At 38.5% G+C, this 21382-nt stretch overlaps 1 protein-coding gene across 1 annotated transcript; it reads right to left on the reverse strand.

Moving 5' to 3' along the window:
- Positions 1-1038: 1038 nt before the first annotated feature.
- Positions 1039-20098, reverse strand: DR1 (down-regulator of transcription 1). Its single transcript, XM_073357039.1, has 3 exons — positions 19280-20098; positions 10514-10677; positions 1039-4558 (listed from the first exon to the last, which is right to left on the reverse strand). The coding sequence occupies exons 1-3, from the start codon at positions 19497-19499 to the stop codon at positions 4412-4414; spliced, it is 531 nt and encodes a 176-aa protein (XP_073213140.1). The 5' UTR covers positions 19500-20098; the 3' UTR covers positions 1039-4411.
- Positions 20099-21382: the final 1284 nt, after the last annotated feature.

A 21382-nucleotide genomic window follows, 5' to 3' on the forward strand; every position in this document is an offset into this window, starting at 1 on the left:
AATAGATTATTCATCTTCTGTTAGTCTTGCCTCTGCAGCAGAGCCAATACACAAAAGTTTGTTGAAGGGGGATCCACATAAACCCAATTTCCATTCCCCCATGCTGTTATACTTCCACTTGTTAAGCACCTGTACAATGGCGTGACTTAACATTGCATAGGGGAGAGGGCCCCAGCAAAGAACTCTCCCTCCCTATAAAAACTCGCCTTGGTTGTCCCGCTGTCCAGTGAAACTGCCTCAGTTCTACTGCTTTTAGAACTCTGTGCACAGAGAGGTGAGACAGGATGCAACTAATTCCACTGCTGATCTCTGACCCAGAATAGAATTCAGCTCACTTCTGGACCTCTGCAGTGCTGGAAGACAAAAGTACCATAAAAGCTTAGTCAATAAAATAAACAAAATGCACACAGAGCATCTGTCGATGAAGTGGAATGGCCACTTCTGACTACAAGTGCACCTTAACAGACCAACTTTTAAACTTACTGCCATACCTTTTTCCTCCCCTGACAGTTATGCCAGGAACATTTAGCTATGATGGCTATGTTCAGTGTGGGTGGATGGTCCATTTACTTGACCCAGCACTGAAATCCTAATTTTTTAACAACTAGATAGATCTCACAAACAGATGTATTTTGGAACCCCATCTTAACTTTAACAAAGTGTCCCTTTAAAGGGGGTGGGGAGTAAAAACTGTCAAATACAAAAGGAATGATTCACAGGAGATAATAAAGCAATATTGAAAGTAAAACTGTTACTATTTAGCCAGTTGAACTACAGCACTCAAGTCATCCTTGGCAGCCTTTGTATACTGCAGTCATTACACATTCAGTATTATATTTCATTTCAGAATCGTAAGGCAACATTATGGAACTTTAGCTTTTGCATTCAAATTCAATGTTACATTACAACGCAAGATTACTGAAGTTGTGCAAGTGGTTCCATTTAGAAGTAACTGAGTTCTGCACATACGCAATGAAGAATTTACAGTTAGTCATTTTTTAATTTGACAGTATTTCAAAGTGATTTGAAGATCAATGAACATGTACTATTATGCATATAAAAGAATCTTCTTTAATGAAGGCACTTTTACAAAATCTGAGGTGCACCATCTACCACTGGAGCTTTCTCCATTCCTAGAAACGTGATTTTTTTTTTTTAACGTATTAACAACAAACCTGTAACAAGCACTTCTGTACGAACAAGAGACATTCAAATATATTTTTAAGGGGGATTCTAGCTTAAGTTTTTTGTTTGTTTTTTTTAAAAAATTCACTCTTCATTTTATCCTAGAAAAGCAGTATTAAAAGGAACTACTTTATTCACCATGTAAAATGTCATGCATACACATTTCATTGAAGTGACAGAAAACAGAGCTTCACTCAAATTCCATAACAGCCTTAAATTGAAAGTGTTACTCAGCAATGAATGTCTTTTGCTGAGATGTACTGTGTCAATTTAGTGCTATGCCAAGCTTGAAAAGAATCTGCTACACATATGACAAGTAACTAGGTAGCAAACAACTCTGCTCCATCTTTCTATTGGTTTCTTATAAGTCTTACCTTGAGAAAGTGTCAAAGCCTCACATTTGGTACTGACGTTAATTTCAAGTTTCACTATTCCTGAACTGTATTTTGGATACTGAATAGAGAGCCTAATTCTGACAAGAGAAAACGAAAAGTTGTCTATGGAACATTCAAGGTTTATATTTGATAAGCTTAAAAACAACAACTAATTTTTGTAATTTAACTTATTTGCAATATTCTTTGCACCTTTTCTTTTCCCACAAGGACTGTACTGATTTCCTGACACACCTATTTCAAATAGAGACTAAGTACTGACATCTGATTTACTCACCAAACTTAAATTTATAATGTCTTATGCCTATTTATTATTTGTGTACCAGCATCAGTAGTATCATAGCTCTAGAAACAGCCTTGTCTTTGCCACTAGACACCCAGCAGAAGAAGGCAAGACATAAAAAAAAAAATGGCTAATTTGTTCAAATTAAAAAATTCACAAAAATTTCTTCCCACCATAACATTCTAAAAGATGTAATAAGTAATGTGTATCTGAACCTAGAGGTTTTGACTGTCCCTTTAGCACAGAAAAGCTGGAAATGCAGTTTTTTAAACAAGTGAACCTGTTCACTTTACAAAAATGCAAATAGGGAGAATATACTTCCTGGAAGGAGAGTCAGCATGACAATTAGCCCAACTGAGCAGGAATATATCATACAGCAGATTTTGGGTAGCATTATCTTTGTCACAAAAATTACTCACCAGTCAAAATGGCAGCAGTGCTTAAATAACCTTAAATTTCTTATAACATTGCAAATGCAGTGAAGAAAAGTGGCTACTCAACATCAAATATAAAAACCATTTATAAAAACACATCAGAATTTTATTGCTTGAAGAATACAGCATATGAAAAAAGCACAAGAACTTCCAAAGAAAAGGTCACAAGGAACCAAACATACTATCCCATACATACCAGATGCAGTAAAATGTTAACCTGAATTCTGCATCAGAAAAAACAAGTGTGAAATACCTAATTTTGTTTACTTAAAAGAAAAAGACTAATTTAAAATATAAAGTGTAAGGTGTTACAGTACAAATTAGAAAAGCCAACACTGCACATTAACATTGTTTCACTAGACTAGATTTACTACCTTTGGTACTGAAGTCTTTACAGAAAACCACTTCCTTAGTCAAATCTTGTCCAACATATTTCATGAAAGTTTTTCGACTTAACATTCAACAAACTAATCTTTACTTTTTGAACCATCACTGCAAGGATGCATTTAGAAAATGTGCAAGTTTATTCAATATGTAACCTAACTTCTCTAAAATTTAAATCAAAAGCCACTGGGCGATCCTTGGAGATCTGAATATATGCCAACTGTACTTGTTCAGATCTCTACTTAAAATGGGCACACTGTTTTCTATTTATTTCGCTATGTGAACAGGCTGCTGCACGCAAAGCTTTTAGTCCAAAAATTTTTTCCAGAGAAACTTGTCAAGAGCATACTAAAAGAAAAGACAGTGCATTCTTACACAGCTATCTGATCTGATCGTCTGCACTAGAATGCAAGTGGCTTTTCCATTCTGCTGGAAACAAGAGTACCAGAACATTGGCCAACATTTCTTCATTCAACATTAAAATTCTATAACGGACACAACTATGGTCTATTTCAACACAAAGAACAGCTGCCCATCCATTTATATAAACAGAATTTTCCAATTGTCAAAAAGACTTCTTTTTCTTTCCTTATCCTGATTTTCTTTCCTGATTACTCGTGGGGCATACTTTAACTAAACTTGTACAGAAACATTTGCACCTACTAACCTGTTTGAATGAAGAAAATGTTATTGTATCACAAGGTAGCTGAGGAATCCATTGGTAACCTAGTCTGGAAAATGTTAACATTATGCTGACAACAATAACTAACAAATCAGGGTTAAATAAAAATCCCTCTTTACTGAAAGCATGTTCATTAACTTCAATTTTTGCTTTTGTAGGCTTGAACATTTAATAATTCCCAGTTAAGTCAATGGAACTAATACAATTGCATTTCACCAAGTTCCAGCTTTACATGTGAACAATATGAACATATCTGGACTATGCAAGTAATACCATCAACAACAGTTAACATTAAATTGGAGTGAAATAATAAGAATTATTAGTTCTCTACACTGGTCAGTCTTTGAAATGAAATATTCATTGATTCAGGACTCTTCATAGATATAATAAAATCATGGGTTTATTTTTTCACCCCATACAAAAAAAATGACCGAATTTCTACAACTCCTATTAAACATACCTTTTCCTATCTTAGTGAAAATGTATCTTTTCAAATTTGTAACAAATGTGGTATTTGAGCACATATAATATTTACTGCCATATATATATATCCTCATTTTTAAAAGGACAAAGAATTCAGACTTTACTATGCTGACCTCTTTGCTTTTTTCCATTATGCAGATTAAGTGTTTACTGAACCACTCCCACCCAAAAAAAAACCAATTAAAAATTCTTTATGTAAGATTTTATAGTTTAGTTAAAAGGGAAGAGAAATGCAAATGTGGATTTAGAGCTTCTGTATAAATCTCACTATTTTATAAACTTGTTGTTTATTTTAACACTGTTTATTGATCAAATAAATGACGCACTGCTATCTAAAATTTCCATATACACCATTAAAAATCCAAAGTTGATATGATATTGAACCTTAAATCTTTAAGAGTTCAAAAAAAGACAGTTTTTACATGTACAGCACACAACAGCAGACATCCCTAGAATACCAATGGCCAGTCCAAGATGCATACAAAATTACAGGTAAGCATTCATATCACTGTTTTCATTGTGCAGGAAAGATATTTCTCAGTGGGAATAGAATCTCAGCTGGTGAATTTCAGATATCATCTTCATCATCTTCATCCTGAGAGGATCCTGCCTGATTGGATGCACTGGCTGATGCAGCAGCAAGCTGTGCTTGTTGGGCCGCTTGTTGCATCTGTAGCCACTCCTGCTGGGCCAGTTCTGCTTGCTGCTGTCTAGCCTGAAAACAGACAAAATTGTTAACAAAACCCAATTTCCAATAACCTTTTAAGGAATTAGTATAGCACACTGGCAAAGATTACATTAATGGTCTAGCAGAAACTGCAGGTGCAAAGTACAAGATTTATACCTAAAAATAATCACTGTACATAAAGGGTGTTCAAAATATTGCAATGCTTTGTATTGATATTAACATTTAGTTATTCTTTCCCTCTCATCCACACTCTAAACGCCTTACTATTAATACAGTACCTTTTTTTCTTCATGTTGGCATAACCTATTTTGATGGTATGCAGTTCAACCATCATCTGGAACATTTATGCTCAGAAAACCAAAGAGGTTGAGGTAAATAAAAATGTACTTGAAAAAAAGTCAATTTTGGGGGTTGCACAGGGTCATAGAGGCAACACTTTCAAATGAAAAATTAACCAGGAACGTTGCAGAGTGGCTAGAAGTGCAACAAGTACAATTAGCATTAACAAGTCCCTCCACCACTTACCCAAACTGCCTAGGAAATACTGATCAGGAAGTCCAGGCCGTACTTTAAGCAAGAATTAAATTAATTAAATTAAATGGAAAAATGGAGGGTAAGTAAAGTGAAACATGTGCAATGTGTTATAGTTTGAAAGTGTCAGAACTAGAGTAGTGATGTAACAATATTCTTATTCAATAAGGGCCTAACCTTTGCAGCTGAACCTAAATTCAGCCCTATCATCCTCCACCTCCCAACATCATTTTTGCTTCTTTCCCCATCTCCAAAAAATTGCTTGTTTTTGTTACATAAATATCAGGAATGTTAAGTCTGCTTTTGCTACATGAATTTTCAAGATTTTCAGCAGTTTATTGTGAGTTTATCTTCCTCAATTCAAGGAGAGAGGATGTTTGACATTTGATAGGAAGCCTTTGTTAAGTGATTGTTAGGTACTGAAGTTGAGAGTATAAAAAGTGCAAACAAACTAAAAAGAGTTTGATTAGAAGTCCCTTCTCCTCTCAATTGTCAGCTTTCATTTGCTTGTCATGTCATATTTTTTCTAGTACTTTAGTCACTATAGTCGCCTCCAGGATAGTTAAAACTAGGGATGGGCATTTGCCCAGACCAAAAATAATTGGTCAACTGACCAGTCAAACATTGGCCAAATACTTTAAAGCACTAATTTATTAGAATAGTAATAACAGTAAGAAAACAAAGTAAGCCTTTATGGTCTCCAATCAGCCTAACCTTAGATAGACATTTATTCCTAATTACAACAACGACAAAAGTTCTTAACTGAGCTATTTTAACTCAGAAAAATGTGGAACACAAATAAATGGAAGTTCTAAAAACTGAAAGAATGGTATAATGGTGCAATCAAAAAGGTAGGCCATTGCCTAAATCAGGGTATTCTTGAAGAAATATTTGAGACTATTTGACAGTGGTTATATAGGTGATTACTTGAACAGCTTGTTAAGTCCACTTAAAACCTGAATTTGCACTGTAAAAAAAACACCCAGCAGAAAAAAAAAACCAAAACCTTTGAAACAAAAATATCAGGTCTTCTTTATATATAAAGCAAAAGAGAACAAAAGCTTGTTTCCCCCCTCTATATAGGACACCTTTAAAGTTAAGTGCACATTTCTATTAAAATCCCCTTTTCATTTTGAATTTTCCATAACTGACCTATCAGGAAAAAATTTTCTGAACCTACTATCTACCTAAGGATGATATTTTGGAACATTTCATCAAGGACAATTCAGTCAGTCAATAAGAGTACAAAAAGATACTGTCCCTATTCCAAGAGTTGTGGCAACTCTTTGGAAAGCTCTAGCACAAATGTGCTGGATTAAAAAAAAGTTGACATCTGCAAAGGAAATAGCCCTCACTGAAAAGAGAATTTCAGTTAAAAGTATTCATATGCAGTCACTAGGGTTTGAAATAGAATCAAAATTTGTTCAGTGTCAATACTTGGTACACTTTTAGCCATTTTAACCAAAGTTCTAAACAAATGAAAGCAACACGTGAACACATTAGTAGTGGACATGCATGTCTAAGATACACATTCAATGTGTCAGTGCTCCATAAGAGTCAGTGGCTCTACAGTAGTTTCTCTCAACCTTTCAGATACCAGGGACCAGCTTGCTATCTTCCTAAACTGTGTTAGGGAGATCTCAGGGACGAGAAACACTGCTCCAAGGGACTGTGCACCTTCTGCTGGACAGATAATTCTGGAAATATTAGGTGCCACCAGATTATATAACCACTTCTTCACATCTTTTTTCTTTTGAAAATACTAGGAAACTCCCTAAGGTTGCATGGCTAAGAACTCAGAGTTAGAACTTAAGGTGTCCTCAATCTTAAATCTGCCTCTTCATGCCATAATGCAGTATGCCAGTCTTTAATTGCACAATCAAGTCACTTCTCAAATACTACAACATAGAATTTTTCCTACAAACTTCAGCCTAATGTTCACAACAAATTAGGATGCCTCTTGATTTGGATTTATTCATTCATTAAGGAAGTTATCTTTGTAAATGACGGAAAACTAGGGCCCTGATCTTACCAACACTTATACGCATACATAATTTCTCAGGTGTGTAGATGAATATTTTAAGAAGTGTGATTGTCATTTAAGCAGCCAGTATTCCTTCTGCATATAACCACTGGTAAATTCTGGATCATCTATAGGATTAATCACATGCAAGAGTTATGCACATGTATAAGTATTTGCAGGACTGGAGTGCAAGTACAGCACTTGTTCCAACAATACATCCACAAACTACTTTCATAAATTGTGGAATAAAATAAAAATGCACTGTTTTAGAATCTGATCAGAGATTTTTGTACAATATCAAATGAGGACCATTTTAAGTTTCATTTACTGATCGAATACACAGACTAGTGCAACTTGCATGTGCTAACAATTTTATAATGCATTTTTTATTAAACTCTAATAATTAAAAAATTAAATGCATACCTTCAGAGGACAGTGTCTTCTAGATTAAACAATTTTAAAGTAGGTAAAAACAAATCAGGTCTAAGTTGATAATACCTCTTTAAATGAAATGTCAATTGTTTTAATTCCCCATTGTTTATAATACTCTATAATATCCCTATCCCACCCCTCCTCTGCTGCTTTTGACCCGTGTAGAGTGCAGCTTTTATTTAAGTTATCCACATTAAACTTCATTGCATTAAGCTTAAAAGAACATAAAAACTTAAACTAACCAGTTTGTTATAAAACCAAACACTGCTTCTGCAGCAGCCACATTGGCTTTTTTAATCTTAGCATGAAGGGGAAAAAAGTATCTATGCATTAATTTGTCACAGAACTACACCATTACATGTATTAGCCATGTGATAAATTTCCAAACCTGGTGAAAACCTCAACTGTCTCATCATCATCATCATCATCTATTTAGCTATAATGTACTTGGCACTTTACAACATACAAAAATAAAGTTTATCTGGGTTTTGGCATTACATGAGTTTCAGTAAGGTCAGCGAGGAGGAGGTTGCAACTAAGATGTAAGATCACCAGGAACCTGAATAAGCATTTTCACCATGGGAACAGAAAGAAAGGAAAGAGACATGTTAGAGATTTAGCATTCTTGTGACAAAAACTATTAGAGAGATAGAAATTACTCTTTTCCCCCATGAAGTGATGGAACCAAAACCAAGACAGATATTTAAACTGAAATGATTAGGACACAAAATGAGTTACACCTAGCAAGGGTCATAAAAGGCAATAAAAAGGTTCTACAAATACACAGGGAGAAAGAGATGAAGGAAGATGTAGGTTCTCACTTAGTGGGGAAGGAGAGCTAATAACAGATGACATCCCCATTTTGCTTCAGTCTTGGCTAAAATATTAAATTGTGACTCGATAATTAATATTAACCAGAATGGGAAAGGAACAAGCTAGAACAAGGAAAGAAAGGGTTAAAATATTTCGATAAGTTAGATGTGCTTAAATCAGCAGGGGCCAATGAAACTCACCTGTGGATACCTAAAAACTAGCTGAAAATCTCAACCATTAGCAATTATTTGTGAGAACTCATGGAAGATGGTGAGGTCCCAAAGGACTGGAGAAGGAAAAACATAGTTCCTATCTTTAAAATGAGGAACAAAGAGGACATGGGGAATTATAAACCGGTCAGCCTAACTTTGAGACCTGAGGGATACTGGAACAAATTATCAAACGAGAATTTGCAAGTATGTAGAGGATAAGGTTATAAGTAAAACTGAATATAAATTTGTCATGAACAAATCATGACAAATCAACCTAATTTCCTTCTTTTATGGGATTACTGGCCTAATGAATGGGTGGAAGCCATAGATGTGACAGATCTTGATTTTAGTAAGGCTTTTGACACAGTCCACCTGACATTCTTATAAGCAAATTAGCAAAATGTGGGCTAAATGTAATTACTATAAGGTGTGTGAACAACTGGTTGAAAGACCCTACTCAAAGAGTAATTGTCAACCATTTGCTATCAGACTGGGGGGACATTTCTAGTGGGGTCTCGCAGAGGTTTGTCCTGGGTCTTGTAGTATTCAACATTTTCACCAATGACTTGGATAATGGACTGAAGAGTATGTTTATAAAATGTGTAGAGGACACTAAACTGGGAGGGGTTGCTAGCACTTTGGAGGACAGGATTAGAATACAGAACAACCTTGACAAATTGAAGAATTGGTCTGAAATCAACAAGATAAAATTCAATAAAGATAAGTGAAAAGTACTACACCTAGGAAGGAAAAAAGCAAATGCACAACTACAAAATGGGAAATAACTGGCTAGGTGGTAGCACTCCTGAAAAGGATCAGGGGTTATAATGGATCACAAATTAAACATGAGTCAACAACGCGATGCAGTTGCAAAAAAAGGTATGTTAACACAGTGTCATATGCAAAAGACAGAAGGTAACTGTCCTGCTTTACTTAGCAGTAGGAGGCCTCAGCTGGAGTACTCTGTCCAGTTCTCGGTGCCATGCTTTAGGAAAGAAATGGATAAATTGGAGAGAGTGTAGAGTAGAGCAACAAAACGATAGCAGGTTTAAGACCTACGAGGAAAGGTAAAAAAAAATTGGGCATGTTTAGTCTTGAGAAAAGATGACTCAGAGGGGACCTTATAACGGTCCTCAAATATGTTACGGGCTATTTTAAAAGTTGTTCTAAAGACTGGACAAGAAGTAACGGACTAATCTGCAGCAAAAGATATTTAGGTTAGATATTAAGAAAAACTTTCTAGTTATAAGAGTAGTTAAGCTCTGGAATACGTTTCTAAGAGAGGTTGTGGAATCCTTGTCATTGGTGGTTTCTTAGGACAGGTTAGATAAAAACATGTCTGAGATGGCCTATGTATACATGACCCTGCCGCAGCACAGGGCGATAGGATTAGATGATCTCTCAAAATCTCTTCCAGCACTACATTTCTATGATTATAGTTTAAAGAAAGTGATCATTTTCTAATATATTAGTTGGCATTTCCCTTCATATATACAGTTGGACTAAAGACAACCTCGTAATACACGTAAAGGAATACAAAAAGTAGTTGAAAATAACTTTTTAAAACTCAAACATTTGTAAAAGTTTCTGTAAAATAGGAATACATGATTGAGTGGCACGGCTTTGATATCACCAGTGGTAAAGTAATACATTCATTTAAAACTCAGACTAATAAAACTTACACATTTCTATACAATCTCTCTGGCATGTCAGATCACAGAATTAACAAAGAAAAGTCAGCATCTTATTTATCCATTTGCATTTCTTGCCCTGACTTTGCAAGGTCAGATTCAGTAAAATCTTTCATGGCCATGCAATCCATAAAACAGGGGATTCTTCTGGACTTATGCATGTTTCTATGGCACTAAATCAGGGAGTGTCTAGTTCATTCAACCTCACTGATAGATTTTTGCAATTAACAGGAAAAAAATCCACATTAGATTTCTTAGTCAGAAACATTGCCTCACTCACTTTTGCAAATAACTCCTGTTGCTGCCTTAGAAGTTCTTCTTCAGGAATGCCAAGATTTTCCAAACGAGAACTGGCCTTTCTTCTTTTTAGTGCTACTGTTTTGCACTCTTGTAAGACTTCTTTTACCTCACTGATATAGGAGCCAAAACCCAAGCTTTCTAGTGCTGGAAAAAAGAAAACATGATCAATTAGCATAACTAAAATTTGTAGTCACATCAAAACAATTTCCTGTAATAAGACACCAAGTTGTTCTGTCCTATAGATTGCTTATTTAAAGTGACCCACAACAGTTTTTTTTAAAAATGTGCATCTTTTTACTCTTGTAGTATATAAAGGCCTAAACGAGAGATTTTCAAACTGAGGGGCACAGAGGAACATTCGGGGGGCGAGTGGTGTCCCCAGGAGGCTGGGGCTTGGGGAGGGAGCACCACCTCCACCCCCCTGACTCACTTCAACAGACCATCCAGCCTGTGGGTCAGTGTCAATATCCACTGATGCTCTGCTGATTTCTGCTCCTGGAAGCTTCCAAGCCCAGTGCTGGCTATGTACCCAGAGACTGTCACATGTGCCTTCCCACACCCTGAAAACCTGAGGGGCAGGTGTTGTATCTATATTTGTATGCGTTGGGGCAGCACAACCAATACTTTTAACTCAAGAGGGGTGGGGGGGGCACCTCAGCTCCAAAAGGTTGAACACCACTGGCTTAAGTCATATTTCCCTACTCCCTTCCTGCACCAAAAGTGCACTATCTTCAAAACTTGAGACTATCAAGTGTGCTCTTCTTGGTTTTGCTGGTACTTTTAAATTTCTTAGCTGTATTTCATAAAGGTGAGGGAACTAGTCAGAGAAAAACAGCAAGACAAGGAGACAGTTTAATTTCTTAGTTATACATTTAAAATAATTTCATATAAACCAGACCAATGAATGGAACCAGTGCCATATTTCCCATATTTGCTTAAGAACAGATATATAGTAACATGTACCATACACACCACACATGCCCAAAGTCCCCTCCTTCCACTATTTAAGCATAATGGACCAACCAGAAAAGCACATTTTCTTAATGGGCTGAAGTCAGCACTGATATGCAACAACTTGGCCATTTCAGGAGAGAAAGGATTGCTAATTTAAGTCCCTACTCGCAATGTAAATAATAGTGTGTTGCATACCTAGTTGCAATTCAGTAACTGTCCTCCAACCCTCCCTAAAATGCTAAGACACTATTCCAATTTGTAACATAGCTGGCACCTAATCATGGTATTAATAATCTCCACAAAAGATACAACAGGGTTGGACAGAGCATTAGGGAACAACTGTTGTAACCAAGTTCCTAAAAGTTGTTTTACTGTAGATAGGATCCAACTTTTGTTTATACTGAGCTTTGAACCATGCTTTAAAGTAGTTTGAACTACTGGAAAAAAGGGGTTCTGGATACACTGGTTTCAAACATTATTCAGGTAGCCACTGAAAATAGGACGAAAGCTACAGAAATACTTTGAAAAACTTGCCTCTGTACTACAGAGAGCATCTGCGTTTAGATTGCCAAATTGGTCAGCAGCCATGGGCTTAAGGACTCTTCAATGCTATTAGATGCCCAAACAGCAGCAGTAACAACCATCTGTTACTAGCCAGTAAATTACACCCCATCTTAACAGATAGAGACCTGTCCACAGTGATTGATTCATCAGTGACCTCTATGCTGGATTATTGCACCTCATATCTAAGAATGAAGTCAAACCCAGAAAAAGCTCCGTGTGGTACAAAATACATATGCTTAACAGAGGCCCTCCCAGTTATCACCCCCACCCGAGCATTCTAGTCTCAGACTCTATTCTGGATCCTAGTCTGTCTTGGTACTCAAAGCCCTCATTGGAACTAGTCTAAGGGCATGTCTACACTTACCTCCGGAGTGATCAATCCAGCGGGGGTCGATTTATCACATCTAGTGAAGATGCAATAAATTGACTATCGAGCACTCTCCTGTCGACTCCGTTACTCCACCGAAGCTAGACGCACAGGCGGAGTCGACGGGGGAGCATCAGCAGTTGACCTACCGCAGTGAAGACACCACAGTAAGTAGATCTAATTACGTCAACTTCAGCTGCATTATTCACGTAGCTGAAGTTGCATAACTTAGATCGATCCCCCCACCCAGTGTAGACTAGGCGATACCTGAGAGATTGCCTCTCAGCTCCATGAGCATCTACAACAGCAACATTCCCCTGAACAAAGAAACAGACGACAAATGAAGAGCGAGCTTGGGAGTGAGACAGATAGACCAGCTGCTGGTAAAGATCTTAGATTTGACGAGAAGGATGACTATGGACCTCTCCACTTTCAAAAGTCAGTGTAAAACTAATTTCTTCAACTTACTGAGCGAAAGCTTAGTTCTTCACACACGAAAAAGGTCTCAAATTAAACTAGGAAGACAGATTATCTGTTTTTAAATATACTTTGGAAGTACTACAAAACTAATGTGATGGTAGCCACATAAGTACCTGGATAAATAGCCCCGGCTCGAATTTGATTTATAAAAGAATAATAAGAGGAAGAGGTTTGGTCCTTTCTTCACCAGCCAAAAAGTGTTTGAAAACTAATTTTAAGCAACAGTGAACTTAATAAGACAAACAAGTACATTTCTTTATTAGTAAAATCTTTGATTATTAAAAATGAAAACTGTAAAAATAGAATTTCCTTGTCACAATTCATGTTCTAGTTATTTTGTACATTTTGCTAATCTTAGACAATGAAAATCTATAAAGACAGTCTTCCTTTTGTTTATTGTCAGTTTCACTTTTAAACTGGCAAATTTAGTTGACAGCATCTTTTATCTAAATTTAATTTTTTAATTAAGTTTATATTCTGTTTTCAAAATTAGTTTTAAAGCCTATTGTAGATAAGGCCAACTGACATACCAGTATTACTTTATTACTGACAAATATTTTCTGATTAAGTTAATGGCACAACCTTCAACAGCTTTGTTATTACTATTTGCACACGTAGATATCAACGTTCTGATCTATTTGGTTTACTTTAAATGCTACAGGTTTAACATCCACCAGATGTCTTAGTTTCAAAGCCAAGCAAACAGGTTTGATATTCTATTTCTAACAAATAATAAAAAGTTTCCATAAATCACTAGATTTAAAAATCTGAATGCATTAATTTTAGTTTATTACTTATCCTTAGTATTTGTATTGCACTAACACCTACAGACTGAGGTCCAATTGTAATTAGGCACTGTACAAACAGTGAGACACAGTCAGGGTACATCTACACAGCACTTTGGAGAAAGTCCAGGTTGACAGACTTGGGTTAGAGGGGCTCACACTAATGCTCTAAAAACACCTGCTACAGCACTTTGAAGTTGCAGCTCAGGCTGGAGCTCAGGCTCTGAAGCCCATTACCTAGGTTTTGAATTTGCCAAAGAAACCTTGGTTCCCCATCATGAAAAACTATGCAACCAAGACAGGACAGGTAACATGCATGAGTTTTTGATTTTGTGATGCCAGTTTTGGTCTGAATATGCAATGTGTGACTTCATGTTTCTCTTAGTAGTATGTTCCAGATCTGGTTAACATACCGAGACCTGGAGGAAGCTTTAGACCCAGTTTTGGCATGACTGACTAATACAAATTACAGTCAGACATCATAAATACCTCACCATAGGGAGAATGCCTGCTATTCTTAAACAAGCGTAAAGGTCAGTATCTTCAAAAAGCCATGTCTGTAGGCTAGAGTTTTTGTCAATTAAAGCCCATTCTCACACTTTGCTTTCTTTTACGGGAATATGATTCAGAAGGCTGTGGTTTTGACGTTTCAAGTGCACTTGAACAACAGTGGTAGCCTATGTAGACTCCAGTCTGACTTAAGAATTATCTACTGGTTTTAGAGTGGTGTCTAATGGCCATTTGGGGTCAGCTTTTAAGTGACCAAAGCTTGTTGTTTCAGTGACTAAGATTACTGGTGTGTCCAGATCTGCCCTCCAGTCATATACAGAAAATAGCAGTCAATCTGCAGTGATCATAGACAATTTAGACCGCGTCCCCTTCAAAGATTTATCAGGTGACTCATTTTATTGAATTATACAAAAAAAGCCTCGGAGAGAGCTCATTTCTGAACAGGTAGGGTATCAGTAAACTGAAAACTAACTCTCGCCCCTGTGGCCTTTAAGTTTGGCCTCTGCTCCACAGGTACAATTGAATTGCTCTGTCAACTAGAGGGGTAAGAGATGTCTCAGAATCAACCCTGGAATCTTGCTGTTGATTAGAGATAGTGTATGTAAAAGGTTCACTCTTAGTCTCTTCTGTTCCTACACGTTGAAAGAACTCTTTCAGAAGAGTGAGTTTGAGAGTCTTGGCATCCATTTTGAACAGCTGGGATCTGAGGCAACTTTAGTTGAGAAGCCTTATTCTTTATGGTGGTTTTTATTTTACAGTTGTATTATGTAATGGGTAGAATATGTGATAATGCAAGCTGCCTTGTGCATAGTGGCCTGGCTGAAAGTTTGTATTTTATTTTTAAAATATTAAATATTTTGTATTTTAATCAATGTACAGAATGTTCCAGTCTTAAGTATTTTATTAAATCTAAAGAAATACAATAAGGAATACATCATCATGGGTGGGCTTGCATTTTACATACTACCTATGCAATGCATTATTTAGAATAAGAAATACAATGATGAAATCTTCCAAATAAGTGTTTTTTCCTAGGATAGGTAGAGACTTGAATACTTTTGAACGTATCCTGTTATTCAGCAAAACAACAGAATTTTACCACAGCATATTGAAATTAAGAAAGATTATACTGTCAATATTGAGTACAATAGTGTGTAAAGCAAATAGCACATCTGCCACTGACTTCAGAGGGCTCTGAGCAACTACAGGGATCAGCCCACATAGATCCAGTTGCACAGGGGTTCTCAAGCTTCCTTGCACCTTGACCCCCCTTCTCAAAACAAAAACTACTACATGACCCCAGCGGCTGGGGGACTAAAGCCGGAGTCCACCTGAGCCCCACGTGGGGGGCCCAAAGCCCAAGGGCTTCAGCCCCAGGCAGGGGGCCTGTAACCTGAGCCCCACTTCCCAGGGCCGAAGGCCTTGGGCTTTGGCTTCAGCCACGCGTGGTGGGGCTCAGGCTTCAGCCCCAGGCGCCAGCAAGTCTAAGCCAGCCCTGGTGGCCCCATTAAAATGGGGTCGTGACCCAATTTGGGGTCCCAAGCCACAGTTTGAGAACCGCTGCAGTTGCAGGATCTTACTTTAAAAACTAAATCAGAACTTCCATTAATTGAAGGAAACAGATTAAATTTGCTTGGGCAAGAAATCATACCAAAATCTAGTAGTGTTCCATTAAACTTCAGAAAGGAGACTTCAAAAAGAGAAGGAAACTAATTAAAAAGACATTAAAATTGAAAGTAAATATATTAGACTCCTTAGACTCAATGGAGGCCACTTAAAACATACCATAACAAAGTCACAGACATCTAAACAGAAAGGACCTAAACAAAAAAACAGTTCAATTACAAGATGGCAATGCACAAGATGTTACCTGAACCAAACAGAAAAGGAGTACTTGTGGGCACTCCTTAGCGACTAACCAATTTATTTGAGCATAAGCTTTCATGAGCTACAGCTCACTTCATCGGATGCATCACGAAAGCTTATGCTCATGAAAGCTTATGCTCAAATAAACTGGTTAGTCTCTAAGGTGCCCCAAGTACTCCTTTTCTTTTTGCGAATACAGACTAACACGTTTGTTACTCTTGAACCAAATAGGTATCTTTTGAGAAAATGACAATCTAACTCCAGCGAAGCCAACAGAAAGAAAGTATGAACTATGGCAGGGAAAATTAGTAGGGTATAAGGGATTTTGAAGAGCAAATAGTCAAAGTCATAAAAAAAGCTACAAGGAATTATTTAAATATATATGAACCAGAAAGGTTACAGAAGAAATGGTAAAAAGAAAAGGAGTACTTGTGGCACCTTAGAGACTAACCAATTTATTTGAGCATGAGCTTTGTGATCTTCTAAAATAGCATATAGCAATTTGGATTTAAAAAAAAAATAGAGACGCTAAATTATTTCTTTTTTTCCAATTTTTCCCCACAAAGAATGTTGGTGATACCTACCCTAAACCTACTCTTTTCAGGTATTCAACTGACATATTGATGTGTCAAAAAAGGTAGTGCAGGAACAAGAGCCATATAGTATGGACCATGATATCTGAAAGAATGAATGAAGTGGTTGAGCTGCCAATAAAGAGATACAATCTCTCATTAAGATTAGCTGCTATACTGGTGCTCTGGAGAGTAGCAAATTTTGAACAAGTAGGGGTGATCCTGGGAATAATCAACCAGTAAGCCTCATTTATGTACCAAGTAAACTGGTTTAAGTGATTATAAAAATCTAGATGACTATGACAGAAAGAGCAAACTGCAGCTTACTTACTAAAAATTTGAGCAGATCAATGAAATATTTCCTTTAGTATGTTGATAAAATAGTAGGCAAAGAAGAACTTACTAAAATGTATTTGAACTTTCAGGAAGCTTTTGACAAAAAGTCAGTCATTGTAGACAACTTAAAGATAGTAGTCAAAAAAAGCAAAATAAGTTTTACAATACAGAATGGGATAGAAATATTTAAATTATATGTACCACATACAACTTAAATAATTTTCTTTAAAATAGTAATATTAACCCTCATGCTTCAAGGAATCACGTGACAGGTTAGGAAGGAATTAGTACCATATGTATTTCTGAAGGATAATGAGGATAGCAATGAAGGTAGATGCAGAATATAAAATTTTATGACTATAACATCCTCCCTATCACATTTGACCATATAAATGGGTAAACATCAACATTCATTTAACAAAATTTCAAGAAGAGCTTTATAACAAAAATTAGAACTTTGAACACACTAGCAATTATAACTTGACAAAATATTTGTTAGTAGACAACACGCTGCAGATACAGTCTGTATGTGGTAATCATTTCACTTCAGCTTCCAACCACATACAAATTTTCTTAATCCGCATTATGAAAAATAATCCACTGGACTAATCAGGACAGTGTTAAGTGAAATCTGCATTTAGAATCATTTATCATAGGCAACCAGTCTTTCATCACTAAATTATTTCTTCCCACTAACACTGGGTTTCCAATATAACTTTGTTCTACTTTTCTTTTGAGATAATCTCTATTAACCTAAAAACTTGTACTGATACTTTTGGTGGCAACTTTATGTATTTAACCAGCACAACATTTCATTCACAATGCAAGTCTGGGTTTTACTTTTTCAAGTCTGAGTTTGAGAGGATTTTTAAGAATCAATTTTACTGCAAGGCACCATTTTCTTAAAATGTTAACTATAACAAAAGTTGCTACATGGTTCATATTTTCTTATATTGCTCTTTATTATAAGTCGTCATAATCAAAGCTTGAAAAATTCACTTCTATATTGCAAACAGGAAACTTTTTCTGTTAAGTGGAGTTATCATACCCCATCATAGTCTGCAGAATCTAATTAATTGAGCATTTAGTACTTATAGTTTCAAAAACAACTTTCCATGTGAACTGATACAAACCAATACTGGATTGTTTTCCTGAGCCTGAAGTTCTACTGCTTATGCCACTATTCACTGACTTGCCAAGTAGCTGAGTAAAACCAAAACTCTGATCACTTTCACTACTACCTTAGTTCACAACTTTGTGGGCAGCAATGAAACTGTCAAGAATTGTGGTAGCTTTCTCAAGTATCTGAGTAAAATTAACATGATTCTTGATCGGAGCAGCCCATGTGGCTTTCAAAAGCAGCTGTGGAAGTAACCCAAGTCATTAGTTTCATTTTGTTACTGCTTGAGAAAGCTATGAGCAGCAGTAGCAGGCACTGGTTCTATTCATAATGAACAAACTCAAAAAAATGCAGGCTGGAGAAGACTAGAACAGCAGATACTCACAAAAATCAGGAGGCTCCGAGATTCGAGAGAGAACAAAAGAAGAATCAGAAAACTTTTCCACCCTGCAGCCATAGAAGGTGGGAGCCAACAGCCAGAATAGGGTGCAACGGCATATTTTTAAGTGTACCCACTTATTACAGTAGAACTGATACAAAAGATGAAGCCACAAAGAAAGTCCAGGGACAGTATGGTAGGAATCCCAGTATCTTTCTTTTTACATCAGCTAGGGGATTGGTTAGAGATCATCAGGGGCAAGAGCCTGGAACTCTCTCGTAAAGCCCACCTCCCATCCCCAACTGTTATACAGTGTCAGCCTCTGGTTTGCAAGTGCTTAATATTTTATTTTATTTTATTTCTGTAACAAACAGGGAAGTAATCTGCACAACCACCCTGAGAGATAGTTCTCTTTTCACAGGTATGGAAACTGAAGCACAGAAATATAAGTGACTCACCCAAAGTCACACAGGAAAAGAACAAGGGGAGGAACTGAAAACTCCTGCCCCCTTCACCACAAAAGTAGCCTCCCTCTTGCAATGCAAGGCAACAAATAACCTTACTCATATTCTTTAAAATATTGACTTTTTCTGCCAGTACTTTTGGAGAAGTCAGTTGTAGGGTCCTAGACCTGAAGAAGAGCTCTGTATTGTTGGAAAGCTTGCCTCTCTCACCACCACCAGCTAGTCAACTAAAAAAAATTATCTCACCCATCCTGTTTCTCCATTATCCCGAGATCGACATGGCTACAACAGCACTGCATTAAACGAAACGGTCTGTCATCTAGCAGATGACTGCCCCCGAGGAACTCACCTTGTATGACATGCTCTGGGGAGATGGTTTTCTTCTCAGACTTATTACAGATCTCATTGGCCTCCGAGGAGATGAGGTGGATGAATTCAGTGCAGCAGTTCACCACCAGCTCCCGGGCATCATTAGCCACCCGGACATTGGGGAGAGTTTCTTTGATCATTTTGTTAATAGCAGCTCTTGGGATGGTGAGGTCGTCGTCGTTTCCAGACGACGAAGCCATTATATTTCACACACACTCTCCGAGACTCTTTGAACTCAAATCTTGAGACCCAGAGCAAGACACGCAGAGCACCAGAGACCCGCTGCTCAGGGAGTCCCGAGGCGGTGTTGCCGGGGCAGGTCCAAGCAGGGGATGAGAGCAGGTGCCGTGAGTCTGCGGGCGGGAGGACGCTGGGTGCGGGGCGGGTGCTGAGGGGACCGCGCGCTGGGGGAGAAAGGGAGGGATCAGATTCACTCCCGAAGGCGGGAGAGCGCTAGCGGGGGCCGGCGCGGGGCCCGCTGCCAGCTCCCCTGAGCCGGTGCCAGCAGCTTGGGAGCAGCCGCGGGAGGCGCTGCCCGGAGTTCAGGGCTCCCTCGGCTACAGCCTCTGCCACATCCTTCACGCGCCGCCGCCGGGTATTCGTGCCATGCCGGCCGCCGCCTTGTGAACGGGAGCCGCAGGAAACCGTCCGAAAAGCCCGCGCACGGCTCGGCTCCGGCTCTGCACTCACCCAGCGGCGGCCGTTCCCTCGGAACCGAGGGCGGCCGGGAGGAGGAAACGAGCCAGCGAGGAGCACAGCCAACGACCAGCGCCACTTCCGCCGGAAGCCGTCCTCGGACACTTCCGCTTCCGGGACCCCATCCCCCGGAAAGAGCTCTGGCGCAAGCCCCGCGCCCACCCTGGGGCGCTCGGCTCCGCGGTCCCCCCGCCCCGAGCCGGGCTCCGGAAGCTGAAGTGGGGCAGCAGCGGGCGGACGGTGGCGGAGGAAAGGGGCCAGGCTGGACCCACGTGCTCAGTAGCCTCGGGGCGCTGCTGGGTGCGCCGCCCGGGGCAAGGCGGGGGCGGAGGCGGCGCCCACACGTGCAGACGGCGCGATGCGCCCTGTGCGGCTGTGCTACCTCTGGGGCCTTTTTTCTCTAGCAGCAAAGGTGGGTTTTAATGTGGTGGACAAGACGTGCTGAAGGCCCCTGTGCACCAGGCGGGGTAGTTTAACCCGCATGAGCAAGAACAACCGCTGCCTTGTCTGCATGCGGATTCTGTTCGGTTAGTTACTACTTCCATGTGAGCTAACACGTGCTAAAACCCATCTTTTTTCCTAGTGGGGGGCACACCTTTACCCCTTAACAGTGCCCCTCGCTCGGGCTCCAGCAGGCCCTACTTCACCGTCTGCAGTGCGTCCCCAATGGATGACAAGGCGTGATCATTTGTTTTCGTTGCATTGAGCGTTGTGACCTGACTAGGAGCCCAGTGTACACGGTCGATACCTTCAGAATAGTTTTGAGTACTTTACAGGCATCAACAAGACCTTGATTTTACTATAGTTTTTCAGGATTTACAAATTTCAAAATAAATCATCTTAAAAATAACCCATTTTGATATCTATACTAGTAGTTTCAAAGTTGTATTCTGATGTAGCACACAGACAGTAGCACACAGTATATCATGTCTAAGTTAGGGTTATTTGACTTAACTCACACTGCTGCACAATCTAAATTTAAGCCAGTGGTTTGATTGGAGTTCTGCTTTTAGTCCCACAGCTCCAACATTTATTTTTATTCCCAATGTGATACCATCAGCAATTCCATATTTTAGGTCTACTATTTTAGCAAACAGGAGAGAGTTTCTCAGCCTGTAATATCTGATGTATTGCTTATAAATAGTTAATCAGAAATGACTATTCTGCAATAACTCCCCAGCTAACAAGCCCTTAACTGTAGACCTTTTGGTGGATTCATCAGCAGGTACTACAGTAAACCTAGATTTCTAAATGCATTTCCGGGACATTTTGCAGTTGTCTTTATAAAGCTTTTCAGCCAGTGCTAATACAGTTTGACCCATCTTTAAGACAATTTTTAGCCATCAAGTTGCAGAGTATTCTACGTTAGATAAATGATATGTCGACT

This window comes from Lepidochelys kempii, chromosome 8, assembly GCF_965140265.1.
Source record: "Lepidochelys kempii isolate rLepKem1 chromosome 8, rLepKem1.hap2, whole genome shotgun sequence".
Taxonomy (NCBI): domain Eukaryota; kingdom Metazoa; phylum Chordata; order Testudines; family Cheloniidae; genus Lepidochelys; species Lepidochelys kempii.

What these genes read in the sequence shown, in the direction of transcription:
- DR1 (XM_073357039.1), bottom strand. Translation starts at nt 19,499, where the DNA reads ATGGCTTCGTCGTCTGGAAACGACGACGACCTCACCATCCCAAGAGCT. An exon ending in CCCAGAGCATGTCATACAAG is followed by an intron (nt 10,678 to 19,279) that starts GTGAGTTCCTCG and finishes TCTTTTTTCCAG; the next exon opens with CACTAGAAAGCTTGGGTTTT. An exon ending in AACAGGAGTTATTTGCAAAA is followed by an intron (nt 4,559 to 10,513) that starts GTGAGTGAGGCA and finishes GTCTGTTTTCAG; the next exon opens with GCTAGACAGCAGCAAGCAGA.